The 18103-nt window shown below is 39.9% G+C and overlaps 1 protein-coding gene across 1 annotated transcript in view; it reads left to right on the top strand.

The window, feature by feature from the left end:
- The first annotated feature begins 4709 nt into the window (after positions 1-4709).
- The window catches only part of LOC121379693 (zwei Ig domain protein zig-8-like), a 148423-nt gene continuing 135029 nt past the window's right edge, over positions 4710-18103 (top strand). The window contains exon 1 of the mRNA XM_041508345.1: positions 4710-5963. Coding sequence (XP_041364279.1) covers positions 5903-5963 — 61 coding nt within the window. The 5' untranslated portion in view covers positions 4710-5902. The remainder of the gene's footprint in view (positions 5964-18103) is intronic.

Consider the following 18103-nt stretch of genomic DNA (forward strand, 5'->3'; position numbering starts at 1 on the left):
GTAATATACAGTTAAAGTATGTTTTGTTTGACGACTCCACTAGAACACCTTTTGACAGATTGCCTTACAGAGGAAACCCGCTGTATTTTCCCATTAGTAACAAAGGGTCTTTATTATATGTACATTCCCACAAAGAGGATAGCACATACCACGGTCTTTGATATACCACTCGTGGTGCACTGGATGAAAGGAAAAATAACCCAATGGGTCCACCGTTGGTGATCGATCCTAGACCAACCGCGCATCGAGCGAGCGTTTTACCACTGGGCTGCCAGTAATAAATAAATATATGGAATGGAATGGAAAATTGTTTAACGTGCATATTCAGAGCAAGCTGTTGTAGCGCACGCCTGTCCTGGGCACAAGTGCCGGCCTCAACCAGTTCCTCCGTCCAGGACAGGTAAGGGTTGGGGTGGGAGGAGGAGGGACCGCCTGCACTGGCAGGTGCAAGGGAACACCAGCAGTCCGACCGTAGCCGGTAACAGGCGGAAGATGGTATGGTGCTATGTAATTTGGAATGTCCTGTAGGATTAAGCCAAAAGGAAAATGGGTGCGCATTTTGATGAAGGAAATTGGACGCAATTTTGATGGTCGTTCTAAAAAATAAAAGGTAGGGAGCTACGTATAGGTTTGGATTTTAGTAGGCCGAGTGTAGCTCGTTACTTAAGACCTGCGGGTGATGCCATGTCTCCCTAGGTTGCCCGTAGGGCCCTTAAAAAGGGCCTGATCAATTCTGATCGTGGCATAACAACCCTGGAGAGACTCAATTGTGTATGACATATATACATATTGAATTGTAATAAACGGTTTTAGTTTTTGATTGTTATGTTTTATGGACTTGTAAATCAAAGGACACTCGTTATATTTCACAACAAAAGGTGGGCTTTTTTTTTTTTTTTTTTTTTTTTGTTAAATAATTTGTTTGGTCATATGCATTTTTGTGTCTGCCCCTTTAATTTCTCTCTATAAAGTTCAGTTACTTCTTTTCGTGTTTCGCTAACATTAAATGAGTTTACTCTCTTTAAAGCCCGCCTTTCGTGGGCCAACAACTATCTTCACACAAAGTAAAAGTTTGTCTTTGTTTAACGACACCACTAGAGCATGCAAATACATTAATCCTCGGCTATTGGATGTTAAACACTGGTAATTCTGACATATTGTATTTATAAGAAATCCACTACATTTTCCATTAGCAGTAAGAGGTATGTATTTTGTACACTTTTCCAAAGCCAGGACAGCACATACCACACAAAAAGAGAACAGTTACGTGGCATGTAAGGCAGCAACTTGTGTTCTAAATACAAATCTGTTTTACTGCTGTACCAAACTCGACAGACCGCTTATGAGAAACACTTGGATTGTAGGATCGAATCCACTCAGTGGACTCAATCAGGTTACAACCTCCCAACCAATGATCCACATCAAATGTCGTGTTATGTGTTGTTATATATGTGAATTGTTAATGTGGGAATATAACGGGTTCCTCAGAAGTCCTCGTGTGACCGTTGTCAAATGACTGACATCCAATGAGTAAATCAGCTTTCTAGTTATATCGTTGAATTTAAAACTTTAACTTTTAATAACCTTGACCTTAAACTTATGTGGTCACCTGGAAGGAAGGGAATGGTTTATTTAACGACGCACTCAACATATTTTATTTACGGTTATATGGCGTCGGTGATCACCTGGAATGCATGGCTTTATCTTCTTTTTTTTCTCCATTTATAGATTTGTTACATTATTTCTCGAGTATATTTTCGAGTTCTTCTCAAGAACTACTTAAGCGACAGATGTCTGAAAGTTGTTAGTCAATATCAACTAGGTTGCACTTCATCAAAAATCAAATACTCCTGGGTCATAGTTCAAAGTGCTACATTCTGTAATAGAGTAACATAAAGTGCAATTCCGATCAATTCTGATTCGTCGGGATGTAATTGATTTTTCTGTATTGTCCACAAGGCGCAAAATACAGGTCTTCATAATCCGTATACCTATATATGCAATCCGTATTACGTACTCCGAAACAATTAGGTGCAAACAGGTTGAATAGATTCCATTCATGCGTCCCCGTACGCTTGTGCGTCTGCGTCAGTGTATCCGTTCACTCTATGCATTGTGGACTAAGTACACGTATACGTATATATGGATTACGGACATATGGGATTTGCGCCTGGTTATCCAGTCAGACTGTTCTAAAAAGAAACGGCTTAAGGTCATATCCTTTATGTGTGATAGTGAAATAGTATAATACAATAGTTTTCTGGTGTATGTATTCGATAAGAATAGTCTCTCTCTCTCTCTCTCTCTCTCTCTCTCTCTCTCTCTCTCTCTCTCTCTCTCTCTCTCTCTCTCTCTCCGTATTGCTCGCTCTCTCTCTCTCTCTCTCTCTCTCTCTCTCTCTCTCTCTCTCTCTCTCTCTCTCTCTCTCTCTCTCTCTATCTCTCTCATTATCTTTATTTCCCGAACTTCCCTCTGTCTCCCTCTCCCTATGTCTCTATTTCTTTTTCTCTCTCTGTCTCTCTCCTCCTTGAAATTGTTTGTTTTGTTTTAAAACACCATTATAACACATTGATTAATTAATCACCGGCTACTTGGTGTAACAAATTGGAAACCCGCTACAATATCAGTTAGCAGCAAGAGGTTTTTTTTATATATACTACTCAAAAGAATTTAAGGGTCAGATGATATTTTCGACATTATTTTCTGAATGTCAATTATATTAGCTAGACCATAATGTCACGCATGGTATTGTTCCATTTTGACGAAAGTGGGTCTAAGCAACCCATAAATGAATTAAAATCCACTGTCATTGACACTGTCGACTAGTTCTAATGGCGAAAACATGCTTACATTTACACGTAAATTAGGGCGAAAGCGAAAGGTCTGCTAAGTGCCCATAACTTGCTTTTTCACAAAGCGCTTCATTTGCACGCTTTGCATGTGTATTCCATGTTCCCAATGCTGAATTTCCTTATAATTGGAGCTTGCGTTCGTGTACGGTGCACACTCCAAATTCGACAATGGTACGACTTCATCTGACTATCGAAGATCGAGGAAGGGCTATTGCTTGGCTTCAGGATGGCAATACGCAAAGAAATGTTGCTCTGAGACTTGGTGTCAGTCAGAGTGTCGTTGGCCGACTGTGGCAACGGTACCAAGCAACGAATTCTGTTCGAAATCGTCCACGTTCGGGAAGACCCCGAAGCACTACAAATAGAGAGGACCGCTACATCACCAATATGGCTCTACGTCAACGCACAACCACTGCACGCCGATTACGTGACAATCTGCGGACTGTGACTGGAACTCGAGTGTCTGATCAAACCATACGCAATCGTCTGAGCGCCAATAATCTACGCTGCCGTCGCCAGGCTGTTCGACCACCACTCCTACCACGTCACAGAACGGCCAGACGTCACTGGGCACACTTCATCTGCGGTGGCAACGTGTTCAGTGGGGTCGAGTGATGTTCACTGATGAGTCCAGGTTTAGTCTCCAGTTCAACGACGGTCGGGTTCGTGTCTACAGACGTCCTGGGGAGCGCTTCGCTGACGTTAACGTTAGACAACGTCACCGGTTCGGTGGTGGCAGCGTCATGGTGTGGGGCGGCATCTCTATCCACCACAGGACCCCCCTCTATGTGGTGGATGGCAATCTGAATGGAATCCGCTATCTGAATGAGATTATCCGGCCGTTGGTTCTCCCAGGCCTTCAGCAGATTGGCGGCGGGGCAGTTCTGCAGGATGACAATGCCAGACCACACCGCGCCAGGGTGGTAACGGACTTTCTCAGACAACAAGGTATCGCCAGGATGGATTGGCCAGCATATTCGCCTGACTTGGCCCCAATAGAGCACGCCTGGGACGAATTAGGCAGGAGAGTTCGGGATAACCATGCCCCTCCGGCCAACCTTCATGATCTGGGTCAACTTCTTATGGCAGTGGCAGGCCATTCCCCAAGAGTTCTTCAGACGTCTGATCAACAGCATGAGGCAACGATGTGTCGAGTGTATTCGCGCCAGGGGTGGATTCACACACTATTAAACGAATGTTCTAATGTGTAAAATCCATGTTTGACAACCTTCAACTTTGACAGCATGTCATGTGACTTTCTTGTATACAGTGACGTTTATTTGTGTTTTTTTGTAAATATGGAACAATAAATTAAATTTTTGGTGTAGTTTACATCATCAATCTAATACACTCTGAAACTTATTTGGTTATAAATGTTTGACCCTTAAATTCTTTTGAGTAGTATATATAGACTGTCCCAACACAACACGCGTACGACCTTTGAAATACCAGTCGTCGTGAACGGATACTTGATAGGACGGGACGTCCAAACGCTTGCTTTCGATTTCTTAAAGCAAACCTTTCGTCATTTCGTATCGCAATGTGCAGCCGTCTATTTCCGAAAATAAAAGAAATGATATATCATTCACGATGATAATATGAAACCCATCAGCTGCACCACGTGTTCAAAATCATTATTAGTACGATCAGTAGCTCGACACGCACACTCCGTGTTTTACATACACACGTGTACAAACACCCTATCACATGCGTTGTGAAAGACTCGCGAACGCACCAACCCCACACCGGGCGAATGGATCGATCTAAATTTCTACGAACCGGCTAGAGAACTGCATTACGATTACGCTCCTGGCATCGTCGAAACTCGCCAGTCACCAAAAGCTTCAGCTTATCGGCTTTCGTTCCGGCATTTCTCACAGCCGCTTGCGACAAGCTCCTGCTGTGAAGCACACACATACCCGTATTAATCCACCCGTATGAAATATACAAACGGTTGAATTACGACGCCGTGGAAAATACCTATGGAATACATTTGTTTTTGCCCGTTTATGTGCGTGTATTGATCAACGGGAGGATGGTAATAAATAAGTAATAATCATAATTAAGGAAGTTGGATGAAAAAGCCCACGTGGAACGAGTTAATGTAAAGAGTAACCGGAGTGGACTAATTGGGATCACAGGTAAAGCGATTTCTTTTTCAAAGATTAACCTCATTCATGTTTTCCACTTCAGAAATGTTAATTCCGGGAGTTAGGGACTGTTGGAACTGGTGAAACGTGCTCAGTGGATTGGAGTGTTGTGTGTGATGAACTCTTAGTACATTTTAAAAGTTGAATTTTCTCGCACATTTTGAACACTGCTATTTCTTTATATATTTCGATAGTGGGATTTTCTGATACAATTTCGACAGAGGACATTTTCTACACGTTTCGTCAGTGGATTCCTGTTTTTGGAGGGCACTTTTCAACAGTTACTTTTTACATATTTTATATATTTCAACGATCACATTTCATAGCTCGTTTCAACAATGGGTTTGTAACAAAGTCCATCAGTGGATTTGTAACAAAGGGCAACAAGTTATTTGTGACGAAGTTCAACAGGTTAAATGTTACACAGTTCAACAGCGGAATTTCGTGGCAGAGTTCGACAGATGAATTTTATTGCATATTTCAACAGTGCAATTTCATAACATTTTAACAATAGCATCTCGCAACACATTTCAACAGATAAAACCGATGTACTGTGTGCGCAGTGAGTTGGGATTTCTTGTGTTAATTTCCTCACCCATTTTAAACCGAGAAACTGATGTCATGTTCATGCATTGAGTGGAATTGATTGTGCTAATTTCCTCGTATATTTCTTGTGCTAATTTCATCGTGTATTTCTTGTGTTAATTTCCTCGCACATTTCAACAGTTGAAACTCACAGCAAGGTGCGCGATAAGCGATCTGGAGACCCCGAGTCTCGCCAGACAGGTGAGAAAACCACCCGAAGATTGAAATAACATGTATCGGAACTGGAAGTCAGTTTTGCCTGCTGCCAAATAATGGTGCGAGCTAACCCCACCCCCATGAGATAACGGATTTACAATGCTGTGGGATACCTGTGTGTCATTGTGTCTGCACCTGTCTGCCCTAGGCTTAGTCTCAGGTAATTACACTTTTAATTAATTTTGTGATGGATTTTAATTAAAAATTTTATGATTTTTTTATTTTATTGATTTGTGGTTTGAATGTATGCTTTCACCGATTCACTAATGCACAGTATTATTGTAAATAAAATAAAATACAGTCACATCTGTGTTACGTAGCCACGAAAGGGAGTATTAAAAAAGTGTCCTTTTAAAACAGGTGGCTGCTGAATACAGGTCAGTACGTACTATGTTTGATGATTTGGGAGCATACAAATGTGACGTCTTAACAAAGGTGGCTGTTTAGTACAGGTTAGTTTACACTGTATTAGATGGTTGGGGAAAAATACAAATGTGGTCTCTAAACACAGGTGACTGTTTAATACAGGTCAGTTTATACAATATTAGATGATTTGGGAGAATACAAATGTGACCTCTTAATACAGGTAGCTACTTTATACAGGTGACCGCTGGAGCAGGTTTCACTGTACTTATTAGTCATGACTTTTTATGGAATTTAAAAAAGAAGAAAAAAACCCCACCCCGATGCGAATAGAATAGACTAGAATAGATCCAACAGAATAGAATAGAATAGAATAGAATAGAATAGATGTTTAACGGCACCCCAGCACGAGCAATACATCGGCTATTGGGTGCCAAACTATGGTAAATGCAAAACACTAAGTGATATGAACTGTTAGACATCTATTCTCATTATTTTATTTCTGTGTGGGGATTATCGTTGAACTACTTAAGGCCAACTAATGGAATATTGTAGAGCCGGAAAAGATAGGTAGTGTGTAGGTAGAGATTTGGGCTGTTGTATCGGACTTGTTGTTCTCGTTAGTCCTTTGTTTTTAAACATTCCCCCACCTACTTCGTGACTAGACGTAATGTAACGTGTGTTACCCTCTACACCTGCCCTGCCATATTACCGTAATTGAAGTATATATTTAGACATTCGTAATGACTTTACAGTACATGTTACGAGTTATATAATCATTATTACTATTCCAGTGGTCTGTAAAACTATGGAAACAAAATGAATTACGAAATTAAAAAAACAAAACAAGACAAGACAAGACAAGACAGGACAACACACACACGCATGCACGCATGCATGCACGCACACACACACACACACACACACACACACACACACACACACACACACACACACACACAAACCCCTCACAACCTACAGCAAGGTAGGATCCGATTGCTGGAAACGCATCTTATTTTATTACGTAGAAAAAAAAACAAGAAGAGTTTTTTTCTGTTAGCCAAGTTGTGTGGCACGGATGCCACGAACCTTAATTGGATATCAGCACCACAATAGACTTTAAAAAAATCCACAATACAAACTGAACCTTGGGTAGAGATATCTACACGTTCAAACTGTGCACTTATACCCCTCTTTTGTTGAATCAGTGTCTAGTAGCGCCGCTATCTTCCAGTTGTCTTTGATAGTTAGTCGCTCGTAGCGTGCAGACACGTGTTTGTAAGCTAGGCGCAAACCTGACGATCACTTTTAGGAAAACTCTTCCAAAAAAGAAAAAAAAGAAGGGGAAAAAAATGAAGAGGGAAAACATTTTGGGACTGTTGAAAGTTAGGAATGTTATTTTGTCTTTATCTGTTAAAGAAGAAAAAAGAAAAGTATGTTTCTCGGTTCTTTTCTATGTTTAGACGATTTCGTTTTGTTTTTGATAGTGATTTTAGAAATACAACCAATTTTCTATCGCGGTATTTCGTGGATATTGGAGGAGAGTTGTGAGGTTTTTTCGACCTATCTCTTACGATTAAGTCGTATCGGTGTGAGTTGGAACATTTTTCTTGCAGTGATCTGTTAAAGAGACATTCCTGAGTTTGCTGCATTGTTAGATGTTTCCGACTAATAAAATATAATTGTAATTACATATCAAATATATTTTCTGCATAATATATTAGTGGATGTATATTAAACGTGTTTCTGATCGTTCTAATATTTGTACTAGGTTAAATATAATTTTATTTCGATTTTATTTTTATTTTTTTCGTACGTACGAAATTATTTGAAGACAAAATCCAGTTTGGGCTTCTTACAAATATTAAGACGACCAGAAACACATTGAATATACAGACACTGATATTCTAAATAAGAAAATATATTTAATATGTAAGTTTAATCGTAGATTTATTTTATTAGTCGAAAACATCTTACAATGCAGCAAACTCAGGAATGTCCCTTAATAATATATATATATATATATATATATATATATATATATATATATATATATATATATATATATATATATATATATAAAGATATCATTTCAGTGCAATCAAAGTATGTGATATTTTTCAGATCACACATTTTGAGAATTTGATAACTTTGCAAATTAGAAGTAAATTAGTCGAGGTCTCGGCACTGGGTTTATTGACATTTAAACAAAACGTATTTGGGTGACACTCCATGATTGACGTATGCATTCATAGTCGTCAAATAAAAACATTTCAATGGCAATTTGACACTGAAAGCTGTCCAGCGTTCAGAAAAACAAAAAACGTTATGCATAACTTTATTTTGATGTAAGGACATCCAAAATGACGTCATTCGAGTTTGACGTTATTTCCATTCAAAAATACACCGCGCCACATATTCTTACGTCATTTGAATATCTAGTAATGGCGGACTGGAATTAAAGTTGCGTGTACAGTTTACAAAAAAGACGTTGTTTCAAGCTTGAGCTTATATGATAAAGAGGTTATTACCCTCGTGTAGTTCGGTATCGTCAATATCATATATTAGGAATAAAAAAAATTATTATGCTTGCTCGCGGGTCGCATAATACAATTTTTATTCCTAATATATGATATTGACGATACCGAAAAACACTCTGGTAATAACCTCTATATATATATATATATATATATATATATATATATATATATATATATATATATATATATACTCAACAAAATAAATTAAGGGCCAGTAGATATTTTGGACGAAGTTTTGTTATATTATATTATTTCAACAAGTGTTGACCAGATATGATTTCTAAACAGTGCGTGAGTAAATTGCAACACAAAAATCGTGCACGGGGCAGTTATTTCGTGAATATCACAACACATGTTGCAAATTCGGCTGTCATTAATTTAATTTTATGGCAATCCCGTATGACCCACATCCTTTTGCTTGCTGTTTTTTTTTGCTGTTTAAATCGTTAAAATCGGAACAATGCCACAATGTCGTCACCTTACAACCGAAGATGCTGCTAGAGCCATTGGTTTATTGCAAGCTGGTTCATCCCAACGTCAGGCTGGAAATCGGTTTGGCGTTAGTCACGGTGTAATCGGTAGCTTATGGGATAAGTTCCAAAACACTGGAACTGTCAAAAGACTACCACAAACTGGTCGTCCAAAGAAAACTACAGCTCCTCAGGAACGACAAATCACGTTGATGGCAACACGAAACCGTCTGTCTTCGGCTACAAAAGTCAATAGACAATTGAGGAATGCGACTGGCATAAACATTTCTACACAAACGTTTAGAAACAGGCTGCATAAGTCTCATCTACACGCTCAGCGACCTGCTGTACACTCTCCATTACGCCAGCATCATCGTCAACATCGAGTCCAATTTTCCAGAAATAACATCGACATTTCTGTAGAAGATTTGCGTCCTATCCTTTTCACAGATGAATCCAGGTTTTGCTTGGACTTTTCATGATGGCAGACGACGTGTGTAGCGACAGAGAAATGAAAGGTTCAAAGAGTGTTGTGTGGTGGAACATGATCGTTTTTGAGGAGGCTCCATTATGATCTTGGGAGGTATCAGTTTGGATGGGTCTACAGACCTACACGTCATTCCAAATGGAAGTTTGAGTGATATAAGATACCGAAATGAGATCCTTGATCCAATTGTTCGACCTTATGCTGGTGCTATTGGAGATGGGTTCCTGTTAATGAACGATAATGCCAGACCTCACCAAGCAAGATTGGTGAATGACTATCTCAACAGGGAACCAATTCAACGTATGGATTGGCCAGCTTACTCACCTGACCTCAACCCAATAGAGCATGCTTGGGACATTCTTCAACAAAGAATTTCTAAGCCACTACAAAAAAATAAACTTCAAGAATTTGCAGACTCCTTGGAAGAAGAATGGCATCAAATTCCTCAAGCCGAGTTTTGAAATTTGGTACAAAACTTCCCAAGGCGATGCCGAGTAGTAATTCAAGCACGTGGAGATCACACACGCTATTGACAGTAATTTCCTGAACGGAAAAGTGTTATTGTTTGAAGAGTTGTTCTGTTTAAAATCACTCTCAATCACTATTTTTTTTTACTTTTTCAATGTCAATTTGCCATACGACTAGCAGTCTCAACAGAGAATAAAAGCTCCAACTTTGTATGCTTTTATATCAACAAAAACAAATAAAGTTTGTATCATATTACAATAAAAAATTCCCAAATATCTACTGGCCCTTAATTTATTTTGTTGAATATATATATATATATATTTCTCTTTTTTTTTCATCCCACTGCCCCCTTTCCTTTCTCTCCTTTGAATTCCATCTTATTTCATCCCGATCTGGCAACTCCTGTCTTTCAACTTCTTTCGCTGTCCAACTCCACAACCCAATCCTTGTCTCTCCAACCGCGGCAGGTGCATTATTTTGTTGTTGTTGTTGAGGAGCATAGATTGCACAGAAACGGTGCGTATGTTTAGGGTTTTTTTCTCATCTGCCTTGATCTCTCCCCATTAGGTGCCCCCTCATTTATCTTGGTACCCTAAATACGTTTCTTCACATTTTCAATTTAGCCAGGCAACTTTAATGAATTGGACATGGACCCACAATTATAAGTATTATAAGTTGGGGCGACGCGGCATTATTTCTGGTATAGATGGCGCTGTTGTAGCTACTGCGGTAAATATGATGAAACACAATGCTGACGCACCGGCCTCGGTGGTGTCGTGGTTAAGCCAAGGGACATAAGGCTGGTAGTTTCACAGGGTTCGCAGCTGCCATCCAGAGCGAGTTTTAATGACTCAATGGGTAGATGTAAGACTACCACACCCTCTTCTCTCTCACTAACCACTAACGACTAACAACTAACCCACTGACCTGGACAGACAACCCAGATAGCTGAGGTGTGCGCACATGACAGCGTGCTTGAACATTACTTGGATATAAGCACGACAATCAGTTAAAATGAAATGAAATGAAAAATGCTGACTCGAAGGGTCAAAGTCGACGCGCGCGCTTACAAGATACCAGCAATATATGTTTTTGTCCTAAACAATTTTTTCGTCTTCTGTATTTCGTTATATATTACCATATCAAAATAATATTAAAATAATATTAGAGACGAGATAATATTAATACAATTAAAACTTAAAAAGTTCCTTGAAAACCAAACATTTTTCCAAGTTGAAAATTGGGTGTGGGGTGGGAGATAATTTAAAAAACCTTGACCTGCATAAACGTAAAACCTATAATTCAGTTTACTGGCTAAACCTGTGACAAGGCTCTGTGTGTACGCTCCCTTCCCCTCCCGCGTCCTCCAGCCCTCCCCCGACTCGTTACTCTAATGACTATGTTGAACTGATAGAGCGAGTGCAATGAATCAATGCCACAAATCAATAATTATCGTGTACGTAACCCGAGGTTGTGATACCAGCAGCGCCGTACACCACAGCAGAATCACGGGGATGACTTCATGAGTGTTATTTTACCCCAGGGCTGATCGTCTAGCCGGTCTGGCCGCCGGACGGGGTCAATGTAACGCCCGATGCTTCAAATGGTCCCAGAGCTTGTCAAAGACTATTAAGCGTGCAGTCACATTGTCGGAGAGAACCTATTTTGTAGAATCTGTTTTGTAAGTTCGCAGAAACTGTAATGTTAGTCAGCAGAAACTGTAATGTTAGTCCGCAGAAACTGTTTTGTTGGTCTGCAAAAACTGTTTGGTGAGTTCGCAGAGTCCGTAAAAACTCTTTCGTGAGTTCGCAGAAACGGTTTCGTTGGTCCGCAAAAACTGTTTCGTGAGTTCACAGAAACTGTTTTGTTGGTTTGCAAAAACTGTTTAGTGAGTTTGCAAAAACTGTTTCGTTGGTCCGCAAAAATTGTTTCGTGAGTTCGCAGAAATTGTTATGTAGGTCCGCAAAAACTGTTTCGTGAGTTCGCAGAAACTGTTTTGTAAGTCAGTATAAATTTGATGTTTAAGTCCTGTTAGCAGTATACAGTTATCTCCCTTGTGTACCCTGAAAATAGTTCACTTGTTCTTTTTGCATAGATTTATATTTGAAGGTTAATTATTTGTAATATGAAATACATTCTAAAGCTTAGTGATAGCCAAGGAGTTACATTTGATTTGTCACCAGGAATGCAAACTGTGGCGGTAATGAGGCTCGGCATTCACGCACATGATTTCATTTGTGACAAAAGTGGGGAACGACCATTTCGGATAAATTCCAAACAAGCTGATGAGCAAAGTTTCCATAAATGTATGCATCATATCCGCTAACTCTCGCTAGGGTGTTGTTTGCATGGGTGTAAAAATTGTCAAAAATGCAACCAAAAATCATACATTTTGGGCACTTTATGATAGAAGTAACAAACATTTAACTCAAAATATTTATTATAATTATAACCCTATTTGTAATTTCCTTATGACTATAACTAGCTTTTTTATTTGTAAAAGATTCACAACTAGCCGTGGTCAGTAGAGTATCGTTTTGTAATGAAGTGTCGAACTGGTGGTCTTCTACCTGCAGGAACTTTGTTACACCACGATTGTTCATTGCGTCACTAGAACCTGGCTATATTGCCTCATATACCGTTGTGTAACGGCCTGAGCGTAATAAAGTTCTGTTCTGTTCTGTCATCAGCCCCTTGCCTATTACGTCATAAGCCCCTTGTCTGTTACGTCACCAGTCATGTGTCTATTACGTTACCTTTCCCTTATTTCTTACGTCACCAGACCCTTGTTCATTACATCACCAGGCACCTGTCTATTACGTCACCAGTCCCTTATCAGAAGAGAAGAGAACTTTATTAGCTCCGACCATTACACAATGATAAATAAACTGTAGTGTCAAGATAGGGTTTACAGGAGACAATAGTACAATAGTATTAATGCAAATGCAATAACATAATAGAGACAATTCTACAATGCAAATGCAATAACATAATAGAGACAGTAATATAATGCAAATCTGTTACGTCCCATGACCCTTGTTCTTTTCATAATGAGACGCTTGTTCACTGCAACAGCGGGCCCTGTCGTTTTAGTGTACTCACGTATATTGTGTCACACCAGCTTGTCGGTTTACCGTACTCATGTATATTGTGTCACGACACCATGTCGCTTTACCGTACTCATGTATATTGTGTCACGACACCATGTCGCTTTACCGTACTCATGTATATTGTGTCACGACACCATGTCGCTTTGCCGTACTCACGTATATGTCACACCAGTCTGTCGCTTTGCCGTACTTATGTATAATATGTCACACCAGTCTGTCGCTTTGCCGTACTTATGTATAATATGTCACACCAGTCTGTCGCTTTGCCGTACTTATGTATAATATGTCACACCAGTCTGTCGCTTTGCCGTACTTATGTATAATATGTCACACCAGCCTGTCGCTTTACCGTACTCATGTATAATGTGTCACACCAGCCTGTCGCTTTGCCGTACTCATGTATAATATGTCACACCAGCCTGTCGCTTTACCGTACTTATGTATAATATGTCTCACCAGCCTGTCGCTTTACCGTACTTATGTATAATATGTCACACCAGTCTGTCGCTTTACCGTACTTATGTATAATATGTCTCACCAGTCTGTCGCTTTACCGTACTTATGTATAATATGTCACACCAGTCTGTCGCTTTACCGTACTTATGTATAATATGTCACACCAGTCTGTCGCTTTACCGTGTCATGTATAGTGTGTCACACCAGTCAGTCGCTTTACCGTACTCATGTATAATATGTCACACCAGCCTGTCGCTTTACCGTACTCACGTATATTGTGTCACAATACCCTGTCACTTTACCGTATTCATGTATAATATGTCACAACACCCTGTCGCTTTACCGTACTCATGTAAAATATGTCACACCAGCCTGTCGCTTTACCGTAATCGTGTATAATGTGTCACAACACACTGTCGCTTTACCGTACTCATGTATAACGTGTCACACCAGCTTGTCGCTTTACCGTACTCATGTATAATGTGTCACACCAGCTTATCGCTTTACCGTACGCGTGTATATTGTGTCACACCACCCTGTCGCTTTATCGTACTCATGTATATTGTGTCACACCACCCTGTCGCTTTACCGTACTCATGTATATTGTGTCACACCACCCTGTCGCTTTATCGTACTCATGTATATTGTGTCACACCACCCTGTCGCTTTACCGTACTCATGTATATTGTGTCACACCAGCCTGTTGCTTTACCGTACTCATGTATATTGTGTCACACCAGCCTATCGCTTTACCGTACTCATGTATATTGTGTCACACCAGCCTATCGCTTTACCGTACTCATGTATATTGTGTCACACCAGCTTGTCGCTTTACCGTACGCGTGTATATTGTGTCACACCAGCCTATCGCTTTACCGTTCATGTATATTGTGTCACACCAACTTGTCGCTTTACCGTACTCATGTATATTGTGTCACACTGATTCAGTTATTACGTTTTATTTCGTGGCCAGTATATTGTGACTTATCACTAGCACACGCTTGTCAATGACGTAGACATGTATATTGTGTCACACCGCTTGTACCTTTTACCGTACTCATGTATATTGTTCATATTTACCATTGCTTGTCGCTAAGAGAGAGACCGTAATGTCATGTATAATGTGTCACCCCAGCCTCTGATGGGTTTCCTATTACGTTATTATTTAGAGAGAGCCAGATGAGAGAGAGACTTAAGAGAGCACACTCTTGAGAGAGACGAGACACTGGAATTAGAGAGAGATAATTTACCTTTACAATGCGAAGTCCTTACCAAGTTCATAGAGGCACTAATTGCTTGACAGAGAAGAGAGAGAAAGAGAGAGACAGAGAGATAAGAGACAGACAGAGTCTTGGGTTTCCTAGAGAGAGCGAGAGATTAGAGAGAGAGAGAGCGAGAGAGAGAGAGAGAGAGACAGAGACAGAGAGAGAGAGAGAGAGAGAGAGAGAGAGAGAGAGAGAGAGAGAGAGAGAGAGACAGAGGCAGAGACAGAGACAGAGACAGAGAGACAGAGACAGAGAGAGAGACAGAGAGATACAGAGACAGAGCGAGAGCGAGAGCGAGAGAGAGAGAGACAGATACAGAGAGAGAGAGAGAGAGAGAGAGAGAGAGAGAGAGAGAGAGAGAGAGAGAGAGAGAGAGAGAGAGAGAGAGAGAGGGAGGGAGTATCGGAATTCCAACTAATATATCACCAGCGTAGTTATATTATGATGAAATATGTTATGTATTTAAACTCGGCTGAACCTTTCCAAAATAACTTTACAAAATGTCATCGTATCATCGACCATACAGTAATATCTTTGCCGTAGTAGTAGTAGTAGTAGTAGTAGTAGTAGTAGTAGTAGTAGTAGTAGTAATAGCAGCAGAAATAACAACAGTAGGAGCAACACAAAACATGAACCCCCAAAACCCTGCAATTTTTTCTTTTTTCTTTTAAATAAGAATTTAAAGAAAAAACTCAAAAACAAACAGAAACCAAAGTCAAAGACCAAAAACAAAAGAACCCCCCCCCCCCCCCACCACCACCACCAAACACACAAGCTGTGAAACAAAACAAACAAAACAACAACAATAACTATTGAAAGAACAACAAAACCCCCCTAAACAACAAACAAACAAAAAAGCACACAAAACCCCCTAACAAACATAGAAAACAGACATTAATTAATCCAAAAAATACACATTCAATCTAAACAAAACATGAACACACAAAACAAAGAAACAAAATTCCAAAGAACTTCACCAAACTGTGTTAGTGGGCTAACCCTAACAACGGACTTGCGTCTTTATTATTTAATTCGACACAGGGAAGCAACTGAGATTCAATTAACTGGAAACAAGTAATTAATGTTACTTGGAGACGATTCAGTGGAAACCACTGGCCGGAAATACGGACCTTAACAAGTCGTCGCACTCTGAGTGCAAGTGTGATTGGCTGGTACCCCCGATTTAATTCAAACACAAGGCATATATGAATTATAGATTATTTTTTACATATACACAGGGCGGGGCGGGACGTAGCCCAGTGGTATATCACTCACCTGATGCATGGTAGGTCTCGTATCCATCACAGAGAGACAGACAGACAGAGGGACAAAAAGAGAACAAGAAAGAAAGAGACACATTGAGAAAGACAGAGAGAGAGAATGAAAAGGATATGTAGTTTGAAAATGCTCATGGTTTTCTTCGTTCGTACAGTACCTGGTTTGAATTACTGAGGTGAAATTAAAATATACTATTGTCATAATATTATTTGCTGCAGCGAGTCACCAAGAGTAAGCCAATAGACTGTTTGCTAGTTAGCCAAAGGACCTATGAAACTGGAGCCGAAGGACCCCTCACCAATAACCGCTAGTGACGGACCCGTGGACCAAGACCAACGAACGTTCTCAAGCGGCCATCCACTGACTGCACTACAAACGAGTTATTATCGCAGATCCACCGTAGAAACGGCCTCGGTGGCGTACTGGTTATAAGCCATCGGAATTAAAGGTTGAAACTACAATATTTCAGGGGGTTTTTTCACAGTTATTTGTAATAAATAACTACAAATTAATTAATCGATCGCACGCATAATATTTTCATAATTAATTTCAGAATAATAATTTTAAAATGTTTCGTACTGGACGACAAAAGAAGTTTCCCGAATAATTTGTGGTTAAGTAACACAGCATAGCCACAATCTTTGGGAATTTTTTTTTTTTTTTTGTCAGTTAACAGGAAAACATTAAAGGTAAACTTAGTATGTCACATTCTCAAGATTCATGCCTAAAATAATTTAGTTTTTACTGCAAAATAGAATTATTTGGTTGCAGTTTTTCTTTTAAAAATAACGTTTGGTTTGTTTAACGACACCATTAGAGCACATTGATTAATTAATCATCGGCTATTGAATGTCAAACATTTGGTAACAATTTTTATTTACTTATTTCTTCTTTATAAACATACAACTGAAAGTATAGACTTTATGTTTTAAAGTAAAACTTAATGACCGACATTATTGCAACTTTAACATAACACCTTTAAGGCTGGTATACACTGGGTTCGCATCTTGATGCCGGCTTCCACCCAGAGCGAGTTTCAACGAACCATTCGGTAGCTGTAAAACCTGAGGCGGGACGTAGCTCAGTGGTACAAAGCTTGTCTAGTGCGCGATCGATCTAGGTTCGATCCCCGTCGGTGGGCCCTTTGGGCTATTTCTCGTTCCAGCCAGTGCTCCACAACTGATGTAACAAAGGCCGTGATATGTACTATCCTGTCTGTGGGATGGTGCATATAAAAGATTCCTTGCTGCTAATCGAAAAGAGTAGCCCATGAAGTGGCGACAGCGGGTTTCCTTCCTCAGTATCTGGTGGTCATTAACCATATGTCTGACGCCATATAACCGAAAATAAAATGTGTTGAGTGTGTCGTTAAATAAAACATTTTTTTCTTTGTAAGACCTCTACACAGACATCTGTCTGACTGACAACCAAACATCTAACGACTACCCCCATTAATCTAGGCAGACAGCCCAGGTATCTGAAGTAAGTGCCCAGAACAGCGTGCTTGAACCTTAATGGGATATAAACATGAAAATAATTCGAAATAAAAAACAAACAAAAAACACCGTCAGTTCTATTGGGAATGTGGTTGTGGTCTTACTGCTGGTTGTCGTAGAGCTGGTAAAAGTGGTGGTGCTACTAGTGGTATTGCACATGTGGTTGTGGTGTTACTGCTGGTTGTCGTAGAGCTGGTAAAAGTGGTGGTGCTACTAGTGGTATTGCACATGTGGTTGTGGTGTTACTGCTGGTTGTCGTAGAGCTGGTAAAAGTGGTGGTGCTACTGGTGGTATTGGGAATGTGGTTGTGGTGTTACTGCTGGTTGTCGTAGAGCTGGTAAAAGTGGTGGTGCTACTAGTGGTATTG

The sequence above is a fragment of the Gigantopelta aegis genome, chromosome 2, assembly GCF_016097555.1.
Source record: "Gigantopelta aegis isolate Gae_Host chromosome 2, Gae_host_genome, whole genome shotgun sequence".
Taxonomy (NCBI): domain Eukaryota; kingdom Metazoa; phylum Mollusca; class Gastropoda; order Neomphalida; family Peltospiridae; genus Gigantopelta; species Gigantopelta aegis.